Source organism: Aspergillus lentulus (assembly GCF_001445615.1).
Source record: "Aspergillus lentulus DNA, contig: Alt12, strain: IFM 54703, whole genome shotgun sequence".
Taxonomy (NCBI): domain Eukaryota; kingdom Fungi; phylum Ascomycota; class Eurotiomycetes; order Eurotiales; family Aspergillaceae; genus Aspergillus; species Aspergillus lentulus.
This window is the reverse complement of record NW_028322115.1, coordinates 3,773,154-3,795,211: the sequence shown is the minus strand read 5'-3', so window position 1 is coordinate 3,795,211 and position 22,058 is coordinate 3,773,154. Positions and strand designations below refer to the sequence as shown.

The window sequence follows — 22,058 nt, the reverse complement described above, 5'->3', positions numbered from 1 at the left end:
TCGGCTACGTCTTTGGAGGATTTTTACTCTGAAGTCCTGGTGCCGGATGTATCCAAGGCGAATGCGCCCTACTCGCGCCCATGTAAGGGGGCTGAATCTGTACGGTGATAGCCACAGCTTTGACAACGCGACTAGGACTAACCATTCCAGTTGTCAACCCATCACAATACCACGGAGCCAAGAGATCGTACGAGGTCTCCTGGTTTCCGTAATGTATTCGGGGACAAGAAAGTCGCGGACGTCGTTATTGCCAAGAACTTCAATCACGTTGACGGGGTTATACAACTTCATGCTTTGGAGGTAGGATTCCTTAATCATCACGACGATATCTTGCTGAACCATCGACAGTTGATGCGCTCCAAACGACTGAGCTCGAGTCATGGCCCAATTGAAGCTCCGCCTGACTTTCTCTTCGTACCTCTTGTAGTGCGTAGCGCGGACCAGCTGAACCCTCGCTTGAATCAGCACCTGGTGCGTGCCTTCGTTTGTGCAGCAGATATCTGCTTACTGACGTCCAGCTAGAATGACCATCTCATTCTCTCTCACTTTCATGATCCTACGGACGGCTATGTTCACCTAGAAGAAAATACAGACTGGCTCTCAGATGGACAGTTGTCAGCCTCATCTGTGGTCCGTAAATCGGACGCTCAACTAAAGAATCAGAGTCTAGCAGTTGACCAGAAAGTATGCTTTTCTTTAAGATTTGGATTGGCCTGCTGCTAATGAATTGGGTTAAAGTTGCTGGAACAAATACAACAGCTAAGCACCTCGGTCTCAGTGGGCGCAGACATAATACGGTATCAGCAAGATATTGTTGTATTCTTGCGACTAAGCCGCGCTGTTGCCGGGGGCATCACAGCACGATCAAACATGCAATTTACAAAACTCTCCAAGTATGTCCAGTTAATCTGTCTCCCCAAAGAATGCACCTCATCATTCCTGGCAGACTACTCGCAACATTACACGGGATTGACTATTTGACTCCCTCGATTGTGGTCTTGGCGGCAAGGAAAGCCTTCCGCCATCGGATTGTCTTAGCAGAACCTGAAGATGATAGAAGTTTGCAATACGGGAGCGACATACAGGCTGTGACTAAAGTCCTTGCTCAGGCCAGTCCGGATTCCATACTGGATGGTGTTCTTGCACTGGAGCCTCCGTTATGAATCGACAAACAACCGAGATACAGCTCACTAGGACTGTGTCGTAGGGGCCTTCGCCAGACTTTCGGCCATGGCAATGCCTGCAGTTCGTCCTGAGAAAATACAACCCCCCAGAAATGTGCCTTCAAGGGAATTGTAGCCATGCACACCTCCACCTCCAAAACCTGCAACTTCACCGGCGGCGTACAGGTTCGTGAACCGAGTCCCGTCCTGACGGAGAACATTCGCGCTCAGGTCTGTCTCTAGTCCGCCGAGGGTCTTTCTGGTGAGGAGGTTCATTCTGACGGCAATCAAGGGTCCGTGGCTCTGGTCTAGGAGCTTGTGAGGTTTGACGACTCTGCTGAATTTATCAGGCCAGAAGTTGCGCGCGTTCTGTATTAGCATCATTTGCGCGTCTTTGGTGTAACTGTTATCTACCTGTGAGTCACGGAGCTGAATTTCCCGTTTAACTTGGTCAATATCCAGAGGAGGACCTCCATGTTTTTGTCCGAGGTTGTCCATCCTATCAAGTAGATCGTTCAGAGACGTCTCCACGATGAAGTCTTCTCCATTCTTGATGAAGGCCTGTACAGGGCCCGTGCCGTTGGAACTGAAGATCCGCTGAAGTAGAAGGAGGATGCTTTTGCCGGTGATATCTGGATTCTGTTCTGACCCGGAAAGGGCGAATTCGCGGGCGATGATGCTTTTATTCAGGACAAACCAGGTGTAATCATACCCCGTCGAGCATATATGCCGTAGAGTAGCAAGCGTATCGCAGCCTGGATACAGAAACGGAGGCAGCCGCTTTCCCGTAGCATCGAGCCAGAGAGACGATGGTCCAGGAATGACTCGAATCCCATGCTTTGGCCAGATCGGGTTCCAGTTAGTTAATCCCTCAGTGTAATGCCACATCCGGTCGCTGTTCACCACATTGGCACCAGCTTTCTGGGAGATATCGATCATGCGCCCATCAACATGCGCAGGAACCCCCAGCACGAAAGACTGCGGCACCTTAGGACCCAGCCGATCAACCGGCCAGTATTTCTTCACCAAATCCAGGTTCCCGCCAATTCCACCTGAGGAGACAAGAACGGCAGCGCCCCGAAGCTCAAAGCTACCAACGCTCTTCCGCGAAGAAGCAACCCCTCGCGCCACATCTGTCGGCTCCAGCACCTGCCCCCGAACACCCACCGCAGCACCTGTCTCATCATCAACGATAATTTCATCAACCTGATGTCGGAATCGAAACTCAACCAGCCCCTTCTTCGCCGCTTCTTTCACCGGACCAGCGAACGCCTCGACGATCGCCGGCCCTGTTCCCCATGTGAGATGAAATCGCGGAACAGAGTTGCCATGGCCGCCAGCCTGCCCACTCCCGCGTTCAGCCCAGCCCACGCTGACGAACCGCACGCCCAATGCACCAAGATACGACTCCATCTGATCCGTCGCAAAGTTCACGAATGCTTCCGCCCATTTTCTCGGCCAATGATCCGTTTCGCGGTCGAATGCTGCGCTGCTGAACCAATCCTCCATCGCTAGCTCTCGACTGTCGCGGATGCCGAGTCGGCGCTGGTTACTTGAGTTCACGCAGAAGATTCCTCCGAGGGACCAGAATGCTTGCCCGCCGAGGTTGGCTTCGTTTTCCTGGTCGATGATGATGGACCGGATATTGCGGTTGGAGAGCTCGTAGGCCGCTACCAGGCCTGCTAGGCCGGCGCCTACTATGACAACCGGCTGGTCGTTTGTTGCCATTGTGTTTGGAGTGTATATCTTGGAGTTTATGATGTCGTTTAAAGCATGCGTCTGGTCATTCATGCATATATAATTGCGTGCTGACGTTGCGACTTGCTAGGGTCTTGCGCCTACCGAGGTACTTCCGCGAATCAATGTTTGATCAGCCTGTGAAGAACGACGGGCGGAGCTCATCCTTAGGAATCATGCAGTTGTACTTGTACATCCGGTCTGACCGCAGCTGCTCTCGTTGGTGGAAATTGGTCGTACTCTCCCCTGCGCTACTTCTTCCAGCTGCGCGTAAAGTGGGTGTGTCATGCGATCCACTCGTTCAAGTAACCATGGCCCATCGGTGGGACGTTTTAATATATATTCCAATCACACGATCCAGAATGAGTGCGGACGACCGAAGTATCCGATCATGGATGTTGTGGATCTCGGAACCAGCCGAGACGGTACCACATCAAATGCTGACCCTGCAAGACAACATGCTGTCTCCAGAGAGAAGCCTAGCTGCTACATGACGGGTACAGATATTACCGAATTACAACTGGATCTACTCAGAGAGGAGGATTCATCATGTGAGGAATCTCGGCGCGTTGCACATCATAGAATTCACTTCTATGAACATACAAGTGCATACAGCAAAATATGGACAACCAGGGTATTGCAGGGTATGTGGAAGGCCCGGAGGGTAGCCTTATCACTACCTCGATACTCTTGGAGCAGCCCTCAAGAACATATCAGGAGGCGCAAAGCTAGCTTTCCTTTCCTCGGTAACGCCATTCTGACCCACGGACGGATGATTTGCCGCCTGAACGGAAGCCATGAGCTTCCGCCACTCTGAAAGCACTGCACCGACTTCGATCTTGGCGTCTCCGACTATGGCATCCATTTTAATGTCGTTGCGGTCATATCCAAACGGATCTTCGAGTTGACAGCCAATACCCTCAATGCCGTACAACGTGAAGATCACAAGACTGACTATCGGGACGGCCCACCATCTCATGTCATCGACCATGGCGAATGGGAGCACACATCCAAACAGCGCGAGAACTTGCTTTTGATGGATTCTACTCGTGCGATCAGCATATGCAAGCGATTTCAACAGGGTGAAGAGGGTACTCACAAATGAGCGACAGGTATGGGAGTCAATTTGATGGTTTCCATCCTCCCATACGCATCTGTCAACGTGTTCAGCTGGGCTTGCATCTGACTCGCCCCGGGAGCGTTGAACCACCCCCGTTCCACGCCCCGTTTGATAAACCCATCCACAAAGAAGGTCAACTGGAAAGGCAGACCCAGCCCGTCATGCTCATGACCCTCCAGACCCACGGGTAGGAGACTCGCGTAGTCAGGGTCATACACCGCGGTACCATTCTCATTAACATCGCTACCCAAAGCCCATGCCGCGCCCCATTCAGCCCGGAGGTGGTTCTTGACAGCATAGGGAATCGCCATGAGCACACGAATTGTCCGCTCGATGTCCTGCTGTTCAGCGACGGTGGGAGGGCCACGCTCACTGTAGCTGTTTGTGATAATCGTACGGACAAGATTGCGTACACAGGTTGTGATTGTGTTCATGCCGTTGCGACCGTCCCAGAATCTATTGTAGGATGTCTGATTGCGGAACACGAGCATCAAACCCACGACGATAGACAGAGACGGAATCTAGAGCTGTCATCAGCAAAACACTCACATAACGCGATTTGGGAGATTAGAATAACGCACAATACTATTGGGCAGACCGACTGTATCGAATACATACTCGTCAAGGTAGACCACGAACGCCGTAAACAGCGCATGCAGGCACACTGGCACCAGAATTGCACCGTGGATAGCACCCTTGATGAACCGGAAAACCAACGGCCATCTAAACAAATTAACATCAGCCACTCACAAATAGAAAGAATGCAATAAAAGAATACGTACCTCCTCGGCTTCCTCCGACTCGACAGTAAATGCGGATGCGTCCCCGTCCGATGATGATGGACGCCCTCGCGTCGAAAGCTGAAGGTAGTGCCGTTCTGGCGCTCCAGCGTCGGAGAGGGAGGGTCACTGGTACTGATTCTCATCTTTGTATTAACCTCTCCACGGAAAACAAAAATCGTTGACCACTGCAAGGATTGTTTATGAAAACAAACAAGTAAACATGAGGATAACTAGCGGGCAGGAGGGGCGGCCGTTTCAAACAATCTAGCGGTCAACGAAGTTTGAACAGACTCAGAACTACGGATACACGAGTGTAAATCTGGCAAGCCTAGAGTTTACTACTCTGCTATTGCGGCTCAATTGAATTATAATTTGTGAGTTTGACGAGAAGGATCCTTATATAGATGGTTGGGCATTTCACCTAGTCATGGCGAAGGTGTGTTTAGAGTGGTGATCGTCACTGCATTCGAGATGGAGGAGGGGCAGCCATTAATCAAGCACAGATATGGGCGCGATCTGAACCTACAAGCCAACTGTTCAGGGCGGGGTATACATTACAGCAACGGCGTTGGTTCATCTGGGCCACAAATGACGTCCAACAGGGAGCATACTGTTATTGATAAAAGAGGAAAGGCTACTGGTTGCACAGTTAATGACTGAGAGCCTGTCTGCCGTGCGGCCCATGCAAACTACCTACTAATCCTACCCGAACCTGCATATGTCCATGCTCGACGCTAAGCGAGAGCAGTTGAATGAGTAAAGCCAAGTAATCCAACCTGCAATTAAAAGCACCAAACTTGGACACGATCGTCAAATATAGTTCTGAAAGCGAGAAAAGGATGCCAACGCCTAAGCCAGGGATGGAGGGGATACATGGATTGAGGAGCTTGTCACAATGCGAAACGCTGGATGTTATGATAAAAAATGCAATGCGCTGGATAGACCCAATCATCTCGACCGAAGACCGACACCAGGATGATGTGGGCAAGTACAAAAATGAAAAAGCAGACGGGGTGCAACAATGGGGTATATGTAGGCGGCTGATGACGTGTCTCGAAAAGGTGAATAAGAGCAGGGCAATGGCGAGACAGCAGCATAGGGAATAACCGGCGACACAAAAACTCCTGCAGAGAAAGAGAATGAACTGATTAGAATAATAGTCCCTCATATGTAGAGGTGCAAGTTCGGAAGATGTCCAAGCTGATCTGTTCAACGTGGACATTCCTCGGCAATCATGGCATGCCAGCTCTGCCATCAAAGGCCAGGGGCCCTGAATCGTTTCTAGGCGTCAGCGGGTTATCATCGGACGACTCGGAGCGGAAAGGTGTGTCAGAGCGCGTCTGTCTGATCGCGACGGGGTGGGATGGAGGAACGGAGGCAGCGGAACCTGTTGTGGGAGCAGAAGTAATGTTGCTCACAGCCGGTTCAGGAGAGGCAGATGCTACGTTCGGAGTTCGCTCTGCCTCTGCTTCGGACGGAGAAGGAGAATCGTCCTCAAGCCGCATGTTCTCGATGTTATCGGCTAGTCCCTCCTCAGCAGGAACGTCACTTGTTTGACGATTGCTTTCCGTGCGCTCTTGGGTAGGAGCTGCTGCCGGATCGGATTCCGCTGAGGATTCTTGGCTTCCAGATGAAGCCTCTGCTGCTGACGTCTGCGCAGGCTCCTGAGTATCATCCTTCTCCTTGCTGGTATCCACATCGTTCGCGTCGTTCGAATCGTCCACCTCGGCGCTCAAGTCTGTGTATGCACGACAATTGGGACATTGGAACATCGGGTACTCAGGAGTATGTATAAGACGGCTGATGCACTTGTAATGCCATACATGGGCACAAGCCGCCATGAACAAGCACTGATAAGGTCGCTGCAAGTCAAGTCAGTGGTCAATCGTTTCAGGGATATCATTTTCCAATCAATAATACTAACCAGGACCGAGCCGAGGCAGATTGAGCACTCGCGACAACCTGAATAATCTGCGGTTTCCCCTTTGCCAAGGTTCTTGATAAGGCTTGCAGTGTTTTTGCTAAAGAATATGTCAGCTTCACCATCCCTGAATATATTTCTGCCGATCAAGGGGGTCTCCCGCACTTGAACTCATTGGGTTGTTGCTGCCAGGAACGGTTGCACTCTATGCGAATCCGCACGCATCGAAAGATCATCTCCTCGCCGCCTCTAAAATCGATACCGAGTTGTACGATGTCGCCATCCTTGATAGTGTAGAGCCTCGACACCATGTTTGGCTGGCTCAACCTCATGTGATTCAAGAAGGTCCCAGAAGAGCTCCCCACATCCTTGATATGCCACTGCCCATTTATATAGAGGAACTCGCAATGCTTCCGACTCACAACTTTTGACTTGAATCCGACAGGGGCATCCGAAGGTTCGGTAGGATTAGCCACGGGCATACCATCGCGCTCGGAGTATCGGCCGACACGAATTACACTACTTTCCGATGGGAGAGTTCGCGAAATAGGAATGAAGTGCAAGGAAGGCCTGGAGGTTTGGCTGGAATCTTGATGGGGAAAGAAGCGGATGGTGGCCTTTCCCTTCGGACCAGGAGACGAGGAATTTTGACTCGCAGTCGAATTTGCAGATTCGGAAGTGTTTGTGGTGGGATTTGCAGAGGCCGATGAGCTCGATGCTCGCGGGTCGTCTCGTGCATTCGAGGCCCCTGACGAAGCTCCTGAACGCGCCATCGCCTCGACTGAATTTTCACCGCCGGAGTCGTTCGACGGGGTCGACTGTGACGAGTCTGTTGTGAGGTCACGGGTTTCCAAATCTACGTCAACGGCGCGGTAGCCAGGAAAGAAGACGGAACTATAACGAGCGAGAGCAGATTGATCGCTTGTTGGGCATGGAGCGGGATGGGAGGTCCCCGCTGAAGGGAGAGACGAAGACTCCGGACTAGTCGACGAGGCAGAAGGGGAAAACCAAGAGACACGACTGCTGAAGGTATGTCGACGAGAAGAGCGCTGGGAATTTGCAGAAGAGGAAGAGGTATGAGGCGAAAAATGATTCTGAGTGTAGGCTCGTAGTTGGCTTAGTCGTCGGCGGGGCCCAGAGCGAGAATCGGCTGGGAAGTTGGCGGTGGAGGTGGAGGCGGAGACGGTTGAAGCAGACATGTAGGGCAGGGCAGCAGGCAGATGGAATAAAACACAGTAGTGCCGGACCAAACAAATCCTGCTTAGAGAAGCTCTCTCACCCAGTTGATAAAATGGTAGAAAATATTCTCTTGGATGTCAGGAAAAAATATGATGATAGTATGGTATCGCGTCAAGGGTGACAATGTGCGAAGGCATATATAATGCTTCAGTCGGGAAGAGAAGATAGCGGTTATACTAGGCGCATTGCAACTCGGGAACTGTTCGCACAAAAGTGAGCTGGAGCGACGATGAGATCGGGTAAGATATTAGGGGATTGAGAGAAATCATCGAAGGGAGGGATGAGAGAAAGAAAAGAGAATTTGGAGCTTTTGCGCCGAAGAAGGTGGCCAACCATGCGAGCCGTTCAAGGGCCGTCCGATGGTAAGATCTCCAGTGGGGCGAGAATGTAAGTAGACTAAGGAGTAGGAGTGGTAAGTTGGCGGACTACAGCACCTATATGGGTAGGTCAGGTAGTCTAGGTAGTTAGACTACTTGACAGCCAAAAGAACAGACTAATAATGCATGAACAGAATGGCAATTACTACAGACAACTAACTTGGTGTGACCTTGTCAACTCATCGGGGAGAATCCGCTCCAGAATTGATTTTATTTCGTCTCCTGCTCTTACGAACCCTTTTAAGTCTGAAAAGACTTGTAGGGATAAGGTACTAGCTCGGAGAGGCGATACTTTATTCGAATGAGGCCGCTGGTCAACATTCTTCCCCATAGAATCCTCCAATGACGCGGCCATTACAGGCAAACAATGGACAATTGCCCTTACTGCAATTAGTATCTTGAATAATGTCCAATGTACTCCGTAGATAGGCAATTGCTGTCGCGCGATTTTTGCTCCTCCTCCCCTCCCCTGGTCATGCCATGCGCAAAGATCCCTCTGGGGTTTTAGTGCGGTGTCCGGGACTCTAGCCTGCGGGGCAACCCAAAACATACTGCAGAGGGCAGACCTCCAGGATTTGCCTCGCAGGTGGTTGGCGGTTGCTTTTATTATTATTGGCTGTGGTTTCTTTGATGGACGCATACCCGGCATGTCTCATGTGATGCAGAACGTCTCTATGGAGTAGACGAAACTTTCTCACGTGGTCGATGTGACAAATCATTAACCTTGCATTTGATATCCTGAGTCAAGGTACAAGGCACCTGGTGCACGCTGCAACCTGCGCATAGATTCAATTTCCTGGCGCTCCTATTGCTGGGAGGATCCCTCGGTGTAGGTTTGTGTCTATTCCTGGATTGGTTTCCGGCGGCACTGCTTCAAGAATCTCCGTTTCAGCTGCAGAATCGTCAAGTCGTCAAGTCATCCAGGTACCTAGTTAGCGAGGAGTACATTCTAGGATCAGGATGAACAAGTAATTCCCGTCATGGAAACTTTCCTCCGGTACACTCGGTATCACTGTCAAGGTATTCACGGAAAGGCTTGTTCAAACGGCAGAAGGGGCACATTGGCTGGGTCGGAACAACGGCACAATTCATGATGCTGCAAGAGCAGATATTATCAACCATTGTCTCCGACGCCTTCCCAATAATGGTATCCCATGATGTGCTCTTTTTATCGCATATAGATGAATGAACAATGGCCACCACTTTGAGGTATCTATCTCGACTCACCGATCAGGCGCGATGCGGACAAGAGAGCCTGGATGACGTCATCTGCTGTTGTGAGTACCTCAGCTGCAGTATTGATGACCACAGTACCTCTAAGCATCTCTAGGTACTATGGTTTGCATCCAAAGCTGCAGATGTCATGCCAGATCCAAAATTATCATATTTCCCCAGAATGTGAATCTTATAAACAGTCCTTACTCAGTGCTTACATATATTGATACAACTAGAGCCAGCATATATCTGGGTCATTGCGAGCAAATATCTCTCGATGCGGTTCAAATACGCTATGTCACTGGAAGTCGTTTCAGTTGGACTTCCATAAATCTTGCTCCAGCTGGCAAGGTTGCACTGCTGTCTTTGCCATTGTAGTAGAGTTGCCATGCTTGGTGTGCTTCACTATTGGGCAACTGCACAGCCAGCCACTGGTTGTCTCGTAGTGTCACGTATTCCTGTTCATCTTGTGCAGCATCCCAAGGCCCGCATATCTGACCCTCGCTATCTTCCCGGCTGCCGTACCGCATCTCAGAGGTCGCTGCATCGCAATATACCCATCGCAGACTGGGTGGGCATTCAGCTCCGACGCAGACGAATCCTGATGTATTCCCTCGCCCAAACGCAGGGTGTGGGTAGAACCCACCCTTGAATAGAACCATCTCTGGGCTTGGATGTTTTGTAATATACAACTGCGCGTTGTCAGGTAAATCCTACCACGCAATTCTAGTTGAAACGACATACTTTCCTATTTGGATCCACATAAACTTTGGCACCCTCAAGCTGGAGTCGTTCCGTTATTGAGCCATCCGGGAACTTCGTTACGACTTGCAGATTGGACGGCTGTGTCCGATCATCTGCCTGCCTGCGTTTCTCATCCTCGCGTTTCAGGTCGTGGTCATCTCTTCGATTGTGCTTGTCATCCTCCGTCAGCCCCACTATGCCTGGTATCATGGTTGGGATCATGGTTGACATCATGATAATGTTGACGATTCCGAGAACCATGTTGGTGGAAATGGAGAACTTCCCTTAATGCCTGCGTCAGAGTTAAATCCAGGCATGAGTCAGGTCGTTCAACCTGCGAGATATTTAATAGCATTGGGGTTCGTTGACACTGACATGGTGGGATTTCCGTTTGCGGCAACTACACCCCAATCACGACCATTGCCTCTTCATGACAACCAGTCGGAATCACACACTGCACTAATGATGACATATTTGAACAGGCTTTCCAACCTTTTAAGGTCGAAGCTCTGAGGCTAACTGACTCCATGATCTCAGTAGTGGCTTATGGTGTGGGAGGAATCACTCTTTCCAGAGCCGAAGCTCCGATAAAAGAGCTGCACTTCGCAGATAAAATTCCATCGAGTTGTCTTCGCGCAGTATCCGTTTTTTTGGTCTTGGAGCAATACTTGAATCTTGACGAACCACAAAGCTGCGTCCACTCGGTCACAAGAAGTGCTTCTGACTCGACATGGGTGAAGGGTAAGTAATATGTTACCTATTCATTCCCTAACGCAATGTTTTCACCTGCCAAATGTACTATGCTGATTCAGGGTCATATTGAAATGCTCAGCGACAAGGTCAAGGACCAACAACTCTCGGAGAATGATGGCTTCACAGACTTCGCCAAAAACGATCCAAGCTCAAAAAACAAGAAGAACCAAGATTCCAACCTGAAGATTACCATTCATCTGGATCTGGTCGCCGAAGTCGATATCAAGATCAAGGCACAGCTATATGGTGATATTGTGATTGGCTTGCTTTGAGTTGCTGGGATGCCCACCCATAGCTAGTTTAAGTGTGGGTTAAATCCGAACATCTCGACTTGATCGTAATTGTGTGTGCCTTATCATATCAGAGTGCAAGATATTCGAAAGATTGGCTAGCCAGCTGAAACGCTCCTCTGGGTGGTTGAATGGAGTAATGGTAGTCCAGCGCAGTGCACATCAACCCATGTGATTTCAAGCCTTTAGTCTTAGGGTCGGGCTTTGCGCGAGGCTCAGCGTTTGTGTAGAATGGACAGTATTTTTGGCGATTTTTGATGCATTGATATGTTGAATTCTGGCCGTTTCTCAAAATGGTATCCCCCACCATCCACTGACTCGGAAACACCCTGGTCATGTTGATCATCCGTCACTTGTCTGGTGATCAACCGCGTCATTTGTTAGTCGCCATTTTGCGTTCTCAAGATGTTTAGAAATCGATGGAAGAAACGAGTTAGGACTAGTCATCCGACGTTCGTTTCAATGGGTTTCATTTCACCAATGTAGTTGGACGTAGAGGAAAGGTGGAGCGGAAACAATGTTCCAAATCAACTAACAGGAGGACGGTCATGTTGTACGCTTGGCAACAGAAGAGAACGATTGCTCATCATTGTGCCCCAAAGGACAGTCGGCACGGCAAAACATAGATGGGGACCAGGCCTGTTGGGAGGATCATGCCTTCTTTAGTTCCCGGGATCGACCAAATGCTTACTTGCCGTTGCTAGTGTGATAACAGTCTACTCCCATATGTGAGCTCTATTCTGCTACGGAATTACCTCATTGAAAAGACAGTGAAGATGTGTCTGGGTTCCGCAAAAAGTAGCCCTCGAAGTGAGCTTGCGAAGTTGTCACTGGTGGCCTTGTCGGGAGGCAGTAGAAGAGATTCGTGTGGTTCATGGCGGATAAAAAAGCATGGCTGGGGCGGATGCGAGATAGGAGATAAACAAAGGCGAGAAGAAGTTAACGATGACGAATTACCTCTGCATTTTCGGTTGGCCGAAATTGAATTCTAGCAAGAAGCTTTTTAGGTAGCGAAGATTAATTGTAGTCGCATAAACGGTGCTCAACATATCTATCTATTCAGTTGATAGTCTACCTGCTACTTACTCCGTACATCAGTGAAACCTAGTCGAAGCATGGTTAGACTCACTTGGAGCTTCCTTCTCCAGTGACAGCCGCCGCTGACGAGACTAAGGGAACCCAGCTAAACTAGACGGAGCAGCAGACCTGCTAAACCTAAACCAACCTGCCGTCTGCCATCTCCTACCCTTCTCCCCCTCCCTCTCGTCTTATAATTCAGCATTCCAAAGGTCGGACACAGACCTTGGAAGAATCAAGAGAATAACTACCTCATTGACTAGAGACCAAGAGGGTTTATCTCACATTGTCTTCCCGTCCTATCACGCGACGACGTGCCCTACCCTCCCGCTCCTACCTCAGCAGCTAGCTCCAGGTGCTATATGCAGAGCCTCCCGTCCTTTCTGCCATCGCCAATCGACTTCCATTCGCATCCTGCATCTCCTTGCTGGGCCAGTCACATCCTCGGATCGCTTACATCACCGCGAAACTCTCCATCTGAAGGAGCGGAGATAGAGAGAACAACAAGGGGGAAACTAAAGCTACCTTCCTTCTGACCCTGATCGGCTGCCGTTCCTCACGCCTACCGTCGCTTTGAAACTGTCGCTTGCGGGGCCTTCTGGCCTCCCATCACCGAAGGTATGACTGCGATCGCAAACGCGTGTCTGTCCTGTCTATCGGCAGTCGACCGCTGGTGTCATATCACGGCCTGTCTCGGTCCTATCGGAGGTCGCTCGCGAGATGGAATTTATGAGACAACGCTAGCAGACAATGAGCGGGAGGCCGTATCCGACCTGCTCGGTTACTTGGAGAATGTACGTCTAGCTTTGTTGTCTATACACCTGCGCTTCGTATCTATCATGTCTATCAACGTACTCGGGCCTCTGTTTTGCTGTTGAAGCTGACTTTACTTGCGTTCTAGCGAGCCGAAACCGACTTCTTCTCCGGCGAGCCTCTTCGCGCCCTGAGCACCTTAGTTTATTCTGATAATGTGGACCTTCAACGAAGTGCTAGCCTGACTTTCGCCGAGATAACTGAGCGAGGTACGTCATATCATTGCTGTGAAACCAGAAGTTGGGACTGACGTTATTGTGATTGTCGCAGATGTGCGCGAAGTCGACCGAGACACGCTCGAGCCTATCCTCTTCCTGCTACAGAGCTCGGACATTGAAGTTCAAAGGGCTGCTAGCGCAGCTCTCGGAAATCTTGCCGTCAACGGTTTGTCGCTCAATCCCATACGTCGTCGAGTATTGCTGATGGATTGTAGCCGAGAACAAGGTGCTCATTGTTGCCCTGGGAGGGCTGGCTCCTCTCATACGTCAGATGATGTCGCCCAACGTCGAGGTCCAATGCAATGCGGTCGGTTGTATCACCAATCTAGCGACTCATGAGGACAACAAGGCCAAGATTGCTCGGTCGGGAGCTCTAGGTCCATTGATCCGTCTAGCGAAGTCCAAGGACATGCGTGTACAACGTAATGCCACTGGAGCGCTTTTGAATATGACGCATTCTGGTAAGTTGGGCCGTGTGATAGAACGGTTCTGAGCTTGGCTGACTACTCGTGTAGATGACAACCGACAGCAACTCGTCAATGCCGGTGCAATCCCTGTGCTTGTTCAATTGCTCTCCTCTCCTGACGTCGATGTACAATACTACTGCACAACTGCCCTCAGCAATATCGCTGTCGATGCTTCGAATCGCAAGCGGCTCGCCCAGACGGAGTCACGGTTGGTTCAGTCTCTTGTTCACCTCATGGACTCTTCCACTCCCAAAGTTCAGTGTCAAGCCGCCCTTGCACTTCGAAACCTCGCTTCCGACGAGAAATACCAGCTGGAGATTGTTCGTGCAAAGGGCCTTCCGCCACTCCTGCGCCTGTTGCAGTCCTCGTACCTTCCCCTCATTCTCTCTGCTGTTGCATGCATCCGCAATATCTCCATTCATCCTCTCAACGAATCGCCTATCATCGACGCAGGCTTCCTTAAGCCGTTAGTAGACCTTCTGGGTTCGACAGACAACGAAGAGATACAATGTCACGCCATCTCTACACTTCGCAACCTTGCCGCAAGCTCTGATCGCAACAAGGAGCTTGTTTTGCAGGCCGGTGCCGTACAGAAATGCAAAGATCTGGTCCTTCGGGTTCCTCTGAGTGTGCAATCTGAAATGACCGCTGCAATCGCTGTGCTGGCTCTCAGCGATGAATTAAAACCTCATCTGCTCAACCTAGGTGTCTTCGATGTGCTGATCCCCCTTACGAACTCCGAAAGTATCGAGGTCCAGGGCAACAGTGCTGCTGCCTTGGGCAACCTCTCCTCAAAAGGTACGTCACCAGCCATCGCTCTACTACTCTCTCAATTGCGCAAGTACTAATGAGCACTAGTTGGCGATTACTCGATCTTCGTTCGTGACTGGGCTGACCCTAACGGCGGCATTCACGGTTATCTCAAAAGGTTCCTTGCAAGCGGCGATCCTACCTTCCAGCACATTGCCATCTGGACTCTCCTTCAATTGCTGGAATCGGAGGACAAGCGGCTCATCGGCTACATATCCAAATCCGAAGATATTGTACAGATGGTCAAAACGATCTCGGACAAGAACATCGAATCAGACGAAGAGGATGGGGAGGATGGTGAGGCCGAGGTCATTGCGCTGGCGCGGCGATGTCTCGGTTTACTCGGAAACGGTCCAAAACAGACTCTTGTCGAAGGCTAATACGCTGCTATCCCATAATTGTCACCATCTATAACCGCTTCCTTCCTTCCCGTTCATATCTTGACGTTTCTTCTTACCATTCTCAACACATCGGACCTTTACTTACCACAGGGTGCTAAGCGGGCATTGATTCGGTGTCTTTTCTTACGCTTATTTCCTTCGTCAGCGAGCATTTGGTGCGTTTATGGATTCCCGCTAGAATTCCTCCTCCATAATTGCCTGTTCGTCTATAGTTTCCTTTCAGGACTGTCACGCTTATTTTACCCTGCTTGTGCTGCACATGAATACTGTATTGATGCTAGAACAGATTTAAAGGTCATAATACTTTGAATCGCAGTATACCTAGATTTAGTGAGAAACAATCCATCTCTTCATCAATTTCCCATCGAGATCTTTATGTATCTGTGAAGGCGTTGGCTAAATTGCTATAGGCCGGGGAAACCTCCTTCCGAGCCGGTCTCCGCAAGACATCGTAACAAAAATTACTCCGCAGCTTCCAGCTTCCTTTTCCAAACCAAATCCAACATACTTTCTGCACCTTGGGGAAGAATATTGTCACTTCTTAGTGGCACTCAGTTGAGATGGCAAGCAGTCAACCCTCTTTGGCTATTCCAGGTCAGCGCCTGGGGCCAGTGTCTTCTTACTCGGCAGGACCAGGTACCCACGTGCAAAATGCCAACATTTATGCATCCATTGCTGGACCAGTGGTTGTCCAACAAGCTCAACCCAGCTCCAAAGTAAAATCTATCCTCAGCGTCTCGCGGAACTTGCCGAGGAAATCGGACCCTTCTACCTCGACCACACCTGCAAAAACGACAACAACTACGAAGCCCAAACTGAGGTACAACACTCTCCCCGCTGTCGACTCGATTGTGTTAGCACGCGTCACCCGTGTCCAGAAACGCCAGGCCACAGTCTCCATCCTCGTCGTCCTCGACGAGTCGGCTGGGTCCCAAAGCCCCGATCCGTCGAAGACGGCGTCAGACAACGACAACATCGTCTCCATACTCACTTCGGCGGCCAATCCTGAGAATCACAGTAGCTCCGACGAGCTTCGCTTCCAGGCGCTTATCCGGAAGGAAGATGTGCGTGCTGTTGAGAAGGATCGCGTCGTGATGGACGAGATGTTCCGTGTTGGAGATATTGTGCGTGGTTCCGTCATTTCCCTGGGTGATCAGAGTTTCTATTATCTTACCACTGCGCGCAATGACCTTGGTGTCGTCATGGCACGTAGCGAGGCTGGCAATATGATGTTTCCGGTTAGCTGGAAAGAGATGAGAGACCCCGTCACTGGTGCTGCAGAATTGCGAAAGGTTGCTCGGCCTTTTTGAGCGGTGTCGACGGTTGGATGAGATGACGCTTCGGGATTGAAATAGATCGGCGTCGCCTATTATCGAACTTCACACCATTGATATTTCCGAGAAGATCATTTCTCCGACGCTCTTGGCTTGTCTTCTGGTCATTCCAGAGCGAGATAGATCCCGGAAACCTGGTTGTGCGAGAAAAACTCGCAATCCGCTGGTTTCTTCGGTCCTTGAGGGGCCATTGACTATGCCTTTGGTTAACACAGGCATTCTGATCGCCCATATAGCGGGCCGGGATACGTCGGCGCGACGTTGACGAACAAGAATAGACATGAGATACCCATATGCTCAGTTCGCTCGTGAACAATATCCTCCAGCATCACCGCCTACGAGGCTGTTAGCATGGCAGGACCTATTTTATTTTACTCATTTCTAATTTCTCAAATGAGAATGAACAAATCTTTTCTCCAGTTTCTATTCCTGGTGACATATCCCGGTAGTTCATTTCTTCACCTCCCAAGTATCCATGGTTCTGGCTTTCTCAATGCTGAACTGTGTTTGTCACGGGAGGAAGATTAATGGTTTGTTCCGCGTGGAGGACTACTCATCTTCTACGACCCTCGCCTACTATTCCTAGTCCTTGATTGATGGATGTGGGAAAATCTCTTTCGAGGGCACAAATTTTGTGTCTTTGCAGTATCCCTTTGTAAGATGGTAGCCATCGACTCGTTAGACTCCGCAAACAATTTCAATTCACATTCTATCATAATAACCACAATCTACTTCTTCAACGTCTTCTGCTTCTCCGCATCAATCAACTTCCTACCCTGCACAACCAACCCCTTCCTTCTCCGCACAGCATCCATATACCGTTTCGCCACATTTTCACGGTCAGCCAACTCTCCCAAATCCTCCAGCTCCTCCTCCGTAGCCGGGACCCAGAACGGATCCTCGTCTAGGGCCTCGAAGCCCGCGAAGATGAGCTGCGGCTGTGCAGCACCCGATGTCCGTTTGCGGATTTCCTCAGCGAAGCCGAATGATTCGGCAACGGGGAGGAGGGCCAGGATGGTGAAGAAAGGGGTTCCTTCTTTCATTGTTTCGGAGAGGATGCGGCCGCGGCGGCGGGTGATGACGCCGTACACACGGCCGAGGACCTCGGCTGTTGTAGCAGTGTTAGTCTGTGTTTTGAGATGCGCAAGATGGGGCAGGGTGATCAATGTGGGACTAAACGTACTAGAAGCTTGAATCTCGCAACTGTACATTGCGAGCATGATCCGGGGACTCCAGTCGAGGAAACCTTGAGTAATACTCTCGCGGACTAGTCGGATGACTTCGCCTGTCAGACGACCAAGGTCTAATTCTTCTTCGCTGGCGTTGATCGATAGTTCTTCCAGGAATACGGCGATGCCTTGGATAGGTTCATTACAGAGAGGGCCTTGACCTGTTGCGAGCTGGAAGGCGTGCGCGAGCTTGTCGTTGAAGTCGCGGACCGTCAGGGAGTCGCGGGTGCTTTCTTCGGTTGTAGTGTTGGGTTGCTGTTTGGGGTCGTCGAGTAGGCTGCGCCAGTTAGATTGAGGAAGTTGTCGGAAACTGTATCAGACTTACAATTTCTCACAAGTGTTCACCGCAGTGGCGTCAACCAAGATATTCGGTCCAACTCGTCGAGGGCCGAAAGCAGTGATCCGGTCGACGACATTTGCCCATAATTCTTTGTCCTCCTTAACTTCCTCGTTAAAGATCCGGGTGAGTTCCTTTTTGAAGTCTTTCAAGGGAAGCTGATTGCCCTCTCTGGCTTCTCCAGAAGCATCGCTGGACTCAACCTGTTGTGTGGTCTCCAACGACCCGTTGCTTGCTTCCGCGTCGGATTTGGTCTCACCCGCTGAGCGTTTCTCGGACTGGAGACGCTTGATTGTTCCAACGTTCTTGGAGATGAAGTCCGTCACTGCTTCAGGTAGGGGCACAACGCGCAACTTGACAGTCAGCTGTTTCGAAGGAGAAACGGCCAACACACATCCTCGGCCAAGTTCTGGCTTCTTTGGAGGCGCCATTTCCGGCGCGCTGATAATTGTTTCCCGGTATGGTACGATTGTCTGACCGGTTTGGATCTCACATTTGGCAAAGCGTTCGCGGAGATCTTTGATGCAGCGCTCAAGATGCAATTCACCAGCAGTCAGAATCACATGCTCACCACTAGGGAGAACCTCATATTGTGCACATGGGTCGCTTTGTTCGAGGAGGCGCAGACCGGTGACCATCTTGTTCAGGTCTGCAGGGTTCGCCGGCTCAAGGGAAACTCTTACAATTGGTGGGGCGTTTAGCGAGACGCCAGCCAAGTTGATACTTCCTTCAAGCTGCGAGCAAAGAGTTCCATTCTTGAGGACATGGCCTTCAAGGCCACCGATACCGAAAATCACTCCCGCGGGAACGGTCTTGAGCGGCTCTAGGCTCCTGCCCATAAGGAGATATAGATCCGTGACTTTCACCTTTTGTGGCTCAGGGTGTGCATGAGGATTCGCCGGAGAGAATTTGGGGGCCAACACATAGACCTCATCACCAACTGAAAGGGTGCCTGAGTACAACCGTGCGAAGCCAATCAAGTGCTCCGGGTCTTCCTTCTCCTCTGGTTCCCCTTGTTCCTCTCTGTCATCCAGCGTGGTCACTTCGAATGCAGATGTGATACGCGCGTAGTCGTCCGTCTCATTTCCGTTTCCGCCTGCCTCAGCCTGCATTTTCGCAATCTCTTCTCGCTTCTTGCGTGCGATTTCGCGGGCTTCATCTGCCGACAAGGTCGCACCGGAGCGCTTTTTGCTAGACAGTAGCTCACTTTCAGGAATCGCAACCATCTTGCTGACATAGGCTACCACAGGAGCGTCTGTGCCTGACTTGAACGCTACCATTGCGTCCTTAACCTTCTTGTCGACAAACTCAGCGCCAGGCGAGCCTTCAATGAGTCCTGGTAGTCGAGTGGCTTGGGCAGCCGGTGGGCTGGGAAGATATTCAATGACAGACACCAAAACAGCAGTTGATAAAGGAAGCCACATCGAGAACAAGGTCATCATGATGTTTCTCGGGTCACGAGAGCGAAGAATATAAGGCGGAATGGTGATGTTCAAGGACTTAGTGATCTTCTCCAACAAAGCTGGATCGCTAATATAACATCAGTATCAAAACAATCTCCAATCTCAGCTGTGCAACATACCCTTTGCCTTTTCCTCCACCAGTTGTAGCTTCATATGCAGCCCAGATACTGTCTAACACCAATTGAACAAACATTGGCTTGAGGGCACGTCCTTTCAAATGCTTCGACCCCAAGACACGCTTCGTCTTAGGGTCAAGGTAAAAGTCTCCCCATAGCACTTTCTCAAGAATCGACCGTTTGATTCCCAGTTTCCTCTCGTAGAGAGCAGCGAACTGTCGAACGGTGAAAGCCCAGCCATCGATGGCACTACAGAAAATGACATTGTTTTTCTCCGGAGCGAAGTAGATTTCCTCATCGTCCTTTTCCTCAAATTCCGCCTCATCGACGCTGCTCATGTTTGTCTCATCGCCTTGTTCCTGCTTCTGAGCGGTTCGAGCAGCCGAGGCATTGATACGGTCTTCCATCCGCTCTCGCCACTGAAGGTCTTCCTCCATCCGTTCGCCCTGATAGAAACTTCCGATGACAGCGTTGACTTGCTCTAATAGTCTGCTTAAATGAGAGTAAGCTTCACTGGGGCTCATTTTCAACTCTCCAACCAGTCTGTCGATCTTGTTGATGACCAAAATCGGTTTGAGCTGCTCGACCCAAGTCTGACGTAGCACTGTGACAGTTTGACTGCAGACACCCTCAACGGCATCGACAAGGACAAGAGCACCATCACAGAGCCTTGAAGCTGTCGATACTTCGCTGCTGAAGTCGATATGCCCAGGCGAGTCGATCAGGTTGATCAGGTACTCTTTGGGCTGAGGAGCAGCATCAGGAGACGAGCGACGCATCATGGAGAAATACAGGGAGATAGCAGACGACTCCATAGTGATTCCTCGAAGCTGCTCATCTGGACGTGAGTCCAGATAGCGGATCTTGCCCGCCAACTTCGGGGAAATAATGCCATTTGTGGCAATGAGACCATCTGTTAAGGAAGTTTTCCCATGATCCTAACTCATCGTAACAATCAGAATCAGACGCGCTCAGGCAGTCGGTTATGCTATAGAGTACTCACAACGTGGGCAAGAATACAAATCTGCGGGATGGTTAGCGCTGAACAAGTAGAAAATATGACATCAAGGTGGGATGGAGGGGTAGCTCACATTCCGTATGTCCTCAGACCTCTGTTGGAGACGGACAAGATCATCTACATTAACGATAGGCATCTTAAAGAACCATCGAGTCTATGAATTTTTTCCAGCGTTGACAACCAGAGAGAGTCCTGGTAAGGTGAACTTTTAAGGCGGTTCCTCGGTGTTCCGCTGTCGCCGAAACGGACAAAATTATCTTCGGATTATGTGAAGTCAGAGAGAGAGGTTTCAACATCACCGATAACAACACACCAAGGAGAGCTCTGTAGCAATAACTTGGCAGAGGTTCTAGGTGAAAGACATGGCCTCACCTTATCGGTCAAATGGTCAACAGGCCTACTGGGTTTACCAATGCACGGCTATATATCTACCTTAAACTCCATTAGCAGGGGTACTATACTCCCATGATATCATTATCTAACAAGCGTTATCAAGAACTAAGTATAGCATGTTTGCCTTATTCATCGAATGATAGCTTGATCTTCTTCTTCTTTTGCTTCTGCTTTGCTTTCTGAGGTCCAGTGCTCTCTTGCTGCGTGCCATTCTCAGCTTCAACATTATCATCTCTGATGACTTTCGCCTGTTTCCGCTTCTTTGGGCCTCCTATTCCAGCCAAATTCTGCTTTGAGGACGCTTCCTCGATGTCGGCTTTTTCAGTGTCCTGTTTCGACTCGTGGCCCGACTGTTGTTCGGATGACTCAGGTTGTTTCTCGTCACCGCGCAGTAGTGTTTCATATTCTTCCTTCGATATCACCTCATTACTTTCTTCATCAACGTATGTGGGCTCGTCATCGTCCTCATCATCTTTCTTCGCTAATCGAGGTCGCGCAACGGGCCTTTCAAGACGACCAGACGTATCTCCGTACTGGTTTCTAAGTTTCTGTAGAAAAGCGGGCTGTTTATTCTCTGCCTGGCGTTAGATGAAGTGCCGTGTGAGCGAGAACGTATAGCATACCATAGGCGAGATTTTTCGCGTTGAAGGACATGACTCCTGAATACAAGACGCGTTAGTCCCGAAGCAGAGAAAGGCACAGTCAGAGATCGGTTTAGCGATGCTTGAGGGCAATAGCTAATTCTAAAGCTTCTTGAATGTCTGTTAGTAGCGCGGGAGTTCTCTGGGCCGGATGTTCTCAGTCGAACTGCAGCCTGGTAATAAGGAGGGGCTAATAGGACGGAAGAAAAGCGGCTTAATCAAGCACAGATGGGTATAGCATGGTTTAAGTATACATAGATACTAGTACACGGGGTAGGATTGCTTGAGAGCGAAATGAATCTGGATTGCTGTACAGTGTGAGTCGCATGAGTGCCAAGCAATGGACGATCAGCCAGCTTTGCGGTGCGGCTAACCCAGATAGGGCGGAAGCCTTGTCTCG

General features: G+C 50.2%; 9 protein-coding genes across 9 annotated transcripts; 3 read left to right on the top strand and 6 right to left on the bottom strand.

Moving 5' to 3' along the window:
* Nucleotides 1-1,190: 1,190 nt before the first annotated feature.
* On the bottom strand, nt 1,191-2,891 carry ALT_7169 (FAD-binding dehydrogenase; the record flags this gene model as incomplete). The annotated part of the gene is made up of 1 exon (XM_033557296.2): nt 1,191-2,891. One exon carries the CDS (start codon nt 2,889-2,891, stop codon nt 1,191-1,193), a length of 1,701 nt encoding a protein of 566 aa, XP_033413187.1.
* Nucleotides 2,892-3,576: 685 nt separating this feature from the next.
* ALT_7168 (bestrophin family protein) lies at nt 3,577-4,945 on the bottom strand (the record flags this gene model as incomplete). Its single annotated transcript, XM_033557297.2, has 4 exons — nt 3,577-3,943; nt 4,000-4,541; nt 4,602-4,743; nt 4,803-4,945. 4 exons carry the CDS (start codon nt 4,943-4,945, stop codon nt 3,577-3,579), a joined length of 1,194 nt encoding a protein of 397 aa, XP_033413188.2.
* Nucleotides 4,946-6,034: 1,089 nt separating this feature from the next.
* On the bottom strand, nt 6,035-7,922 carry ALT_7167 (FHA domain protein; the record flags this gene model as incomplete). Its single annotated transcript, XM_033557298.2, has 3 exons — nt 6,035-6,664; nt 6,727-6,823; nt 6,889-7,922. The coding sequence occupies 3 exons, from the start codon at nt 7,920-7,922 to the stop codon at nt 6,035-6,037; spliced, it is 1,761 nt and encodes a 586-aa protein (XP_033413189.2).
* Nucleotides 7,923-9,847: 1,925 nt separating this feature from the next.
* On the bottom strand, nt 9,848-10,559 carry ALT_7166 (uncharacterized protein; the record flags this gene model as incomplete). The annotated part of the gene is made up of 2 exons (XM_033557299.2): nt 9,848-10,246; nt 10,299-10,559. The coding sequence occupies 2 exons, from the start codon at nt 10,557-10,559 to the stop codon at nt 9,848-9,850; spliced, it is 660 nt and encodes a 219-aa protein (XP_033413190.2).
* Nucleotides 10,560-11,074: 515 nt separating this feature from the next.
* ALT_7165 (uncharacterized protein) lies at nt 11,075-11,323 on the top strand (the record flags this gene model as incomplete). The annotated part of the gene is made up of 1 exon (XM_033557300.1): nt 11,075-11,323. One exon carries the CDS (start codon nt 11,075-11,077, stop codon nt 11,321-11,323), a length of 249 nt encoding a protein of 82 aa, XP_033413191.1.
* A 1,715-nt stretch (nt 11,324-13,038) lies between these two features.
* On the top strand, nt 13,039-15,106 carry vac8 (protein anchor VAC8; the record flags this gene model as incomplete). Its single annotated transcript, XM_033557301.2, has 6 exons — nt 13,039-13,212; nt 13,320-13,440; nt 13,502-13,615; nt 13,665-13,910; nt 13,965-14,714; nt 14,775-15,106. 6 exons carry the CDS (start codon nt 13,039-13,041, stop codon nt 15,104-15,106), a joined length of 1,737 nt encoding a protein of 578 aa, XP_033413192.2.
* Nucleotides 15,107-15,687: 581 nt separating this feature from the next.
* On the top strand, nt 15,688-16,437 carry ALT_7163 (exosome non-catalytic core subunit CSL4; the record flags this gene model as incomplete). Its single annotated transcript, XM_033557302.2, has 1 exon — nt 15,688-16,437. One exon carries the CDS (start codon nt 15,688-15,690, stop codon nt 16,435-16,437), a length of 750 nt encoding a protein of 249 aa, XP_033413193.2.
* Nucleotides 16,438-17,189: 752 nt separating this feature from the next.
* Nucleotides 17,190-20,760, bottom strand: ALT_7162 (GTPase RIA1; the record flags this gene model as incomplete). Its single annotated transcript, XM_089600194.1, has 5 exons — nt 17,190-17,967; nt 18,016-19,557; nt 19,610-20,544; nt 20,610-20,630; nt 20,698-20,760. The coding sequence occupies 5 exons, from the start codon at nt 20,758-20,760 to the stop codon at nt 17,190-17,192; spliced, it is 3,339 nt and encodes a 1,112-aa protein (XP_089455656.1).
* A 382-nt stretch (nt 20,761-21,142) lies between these two features.
* Nucleotides 21,143-21,671, bottom strand: ALT_7161 (KIAA1143 family protein; the record flags this gene model as incomplete). Its single annotated transcript, XM_033557304.2, has 2 exons — nt 21,143-21,591; nt 21,641-21,671. 2 exons carry the CDS (start codon nt 21,669-21,671, stop codon nt 21,143-21,145), a joined length of 480 nt encoding a protein of 159 aa, XP_033413195.1.
* Nucleotides 21,672-22,058: the final 387 nt, after the last annotated feature.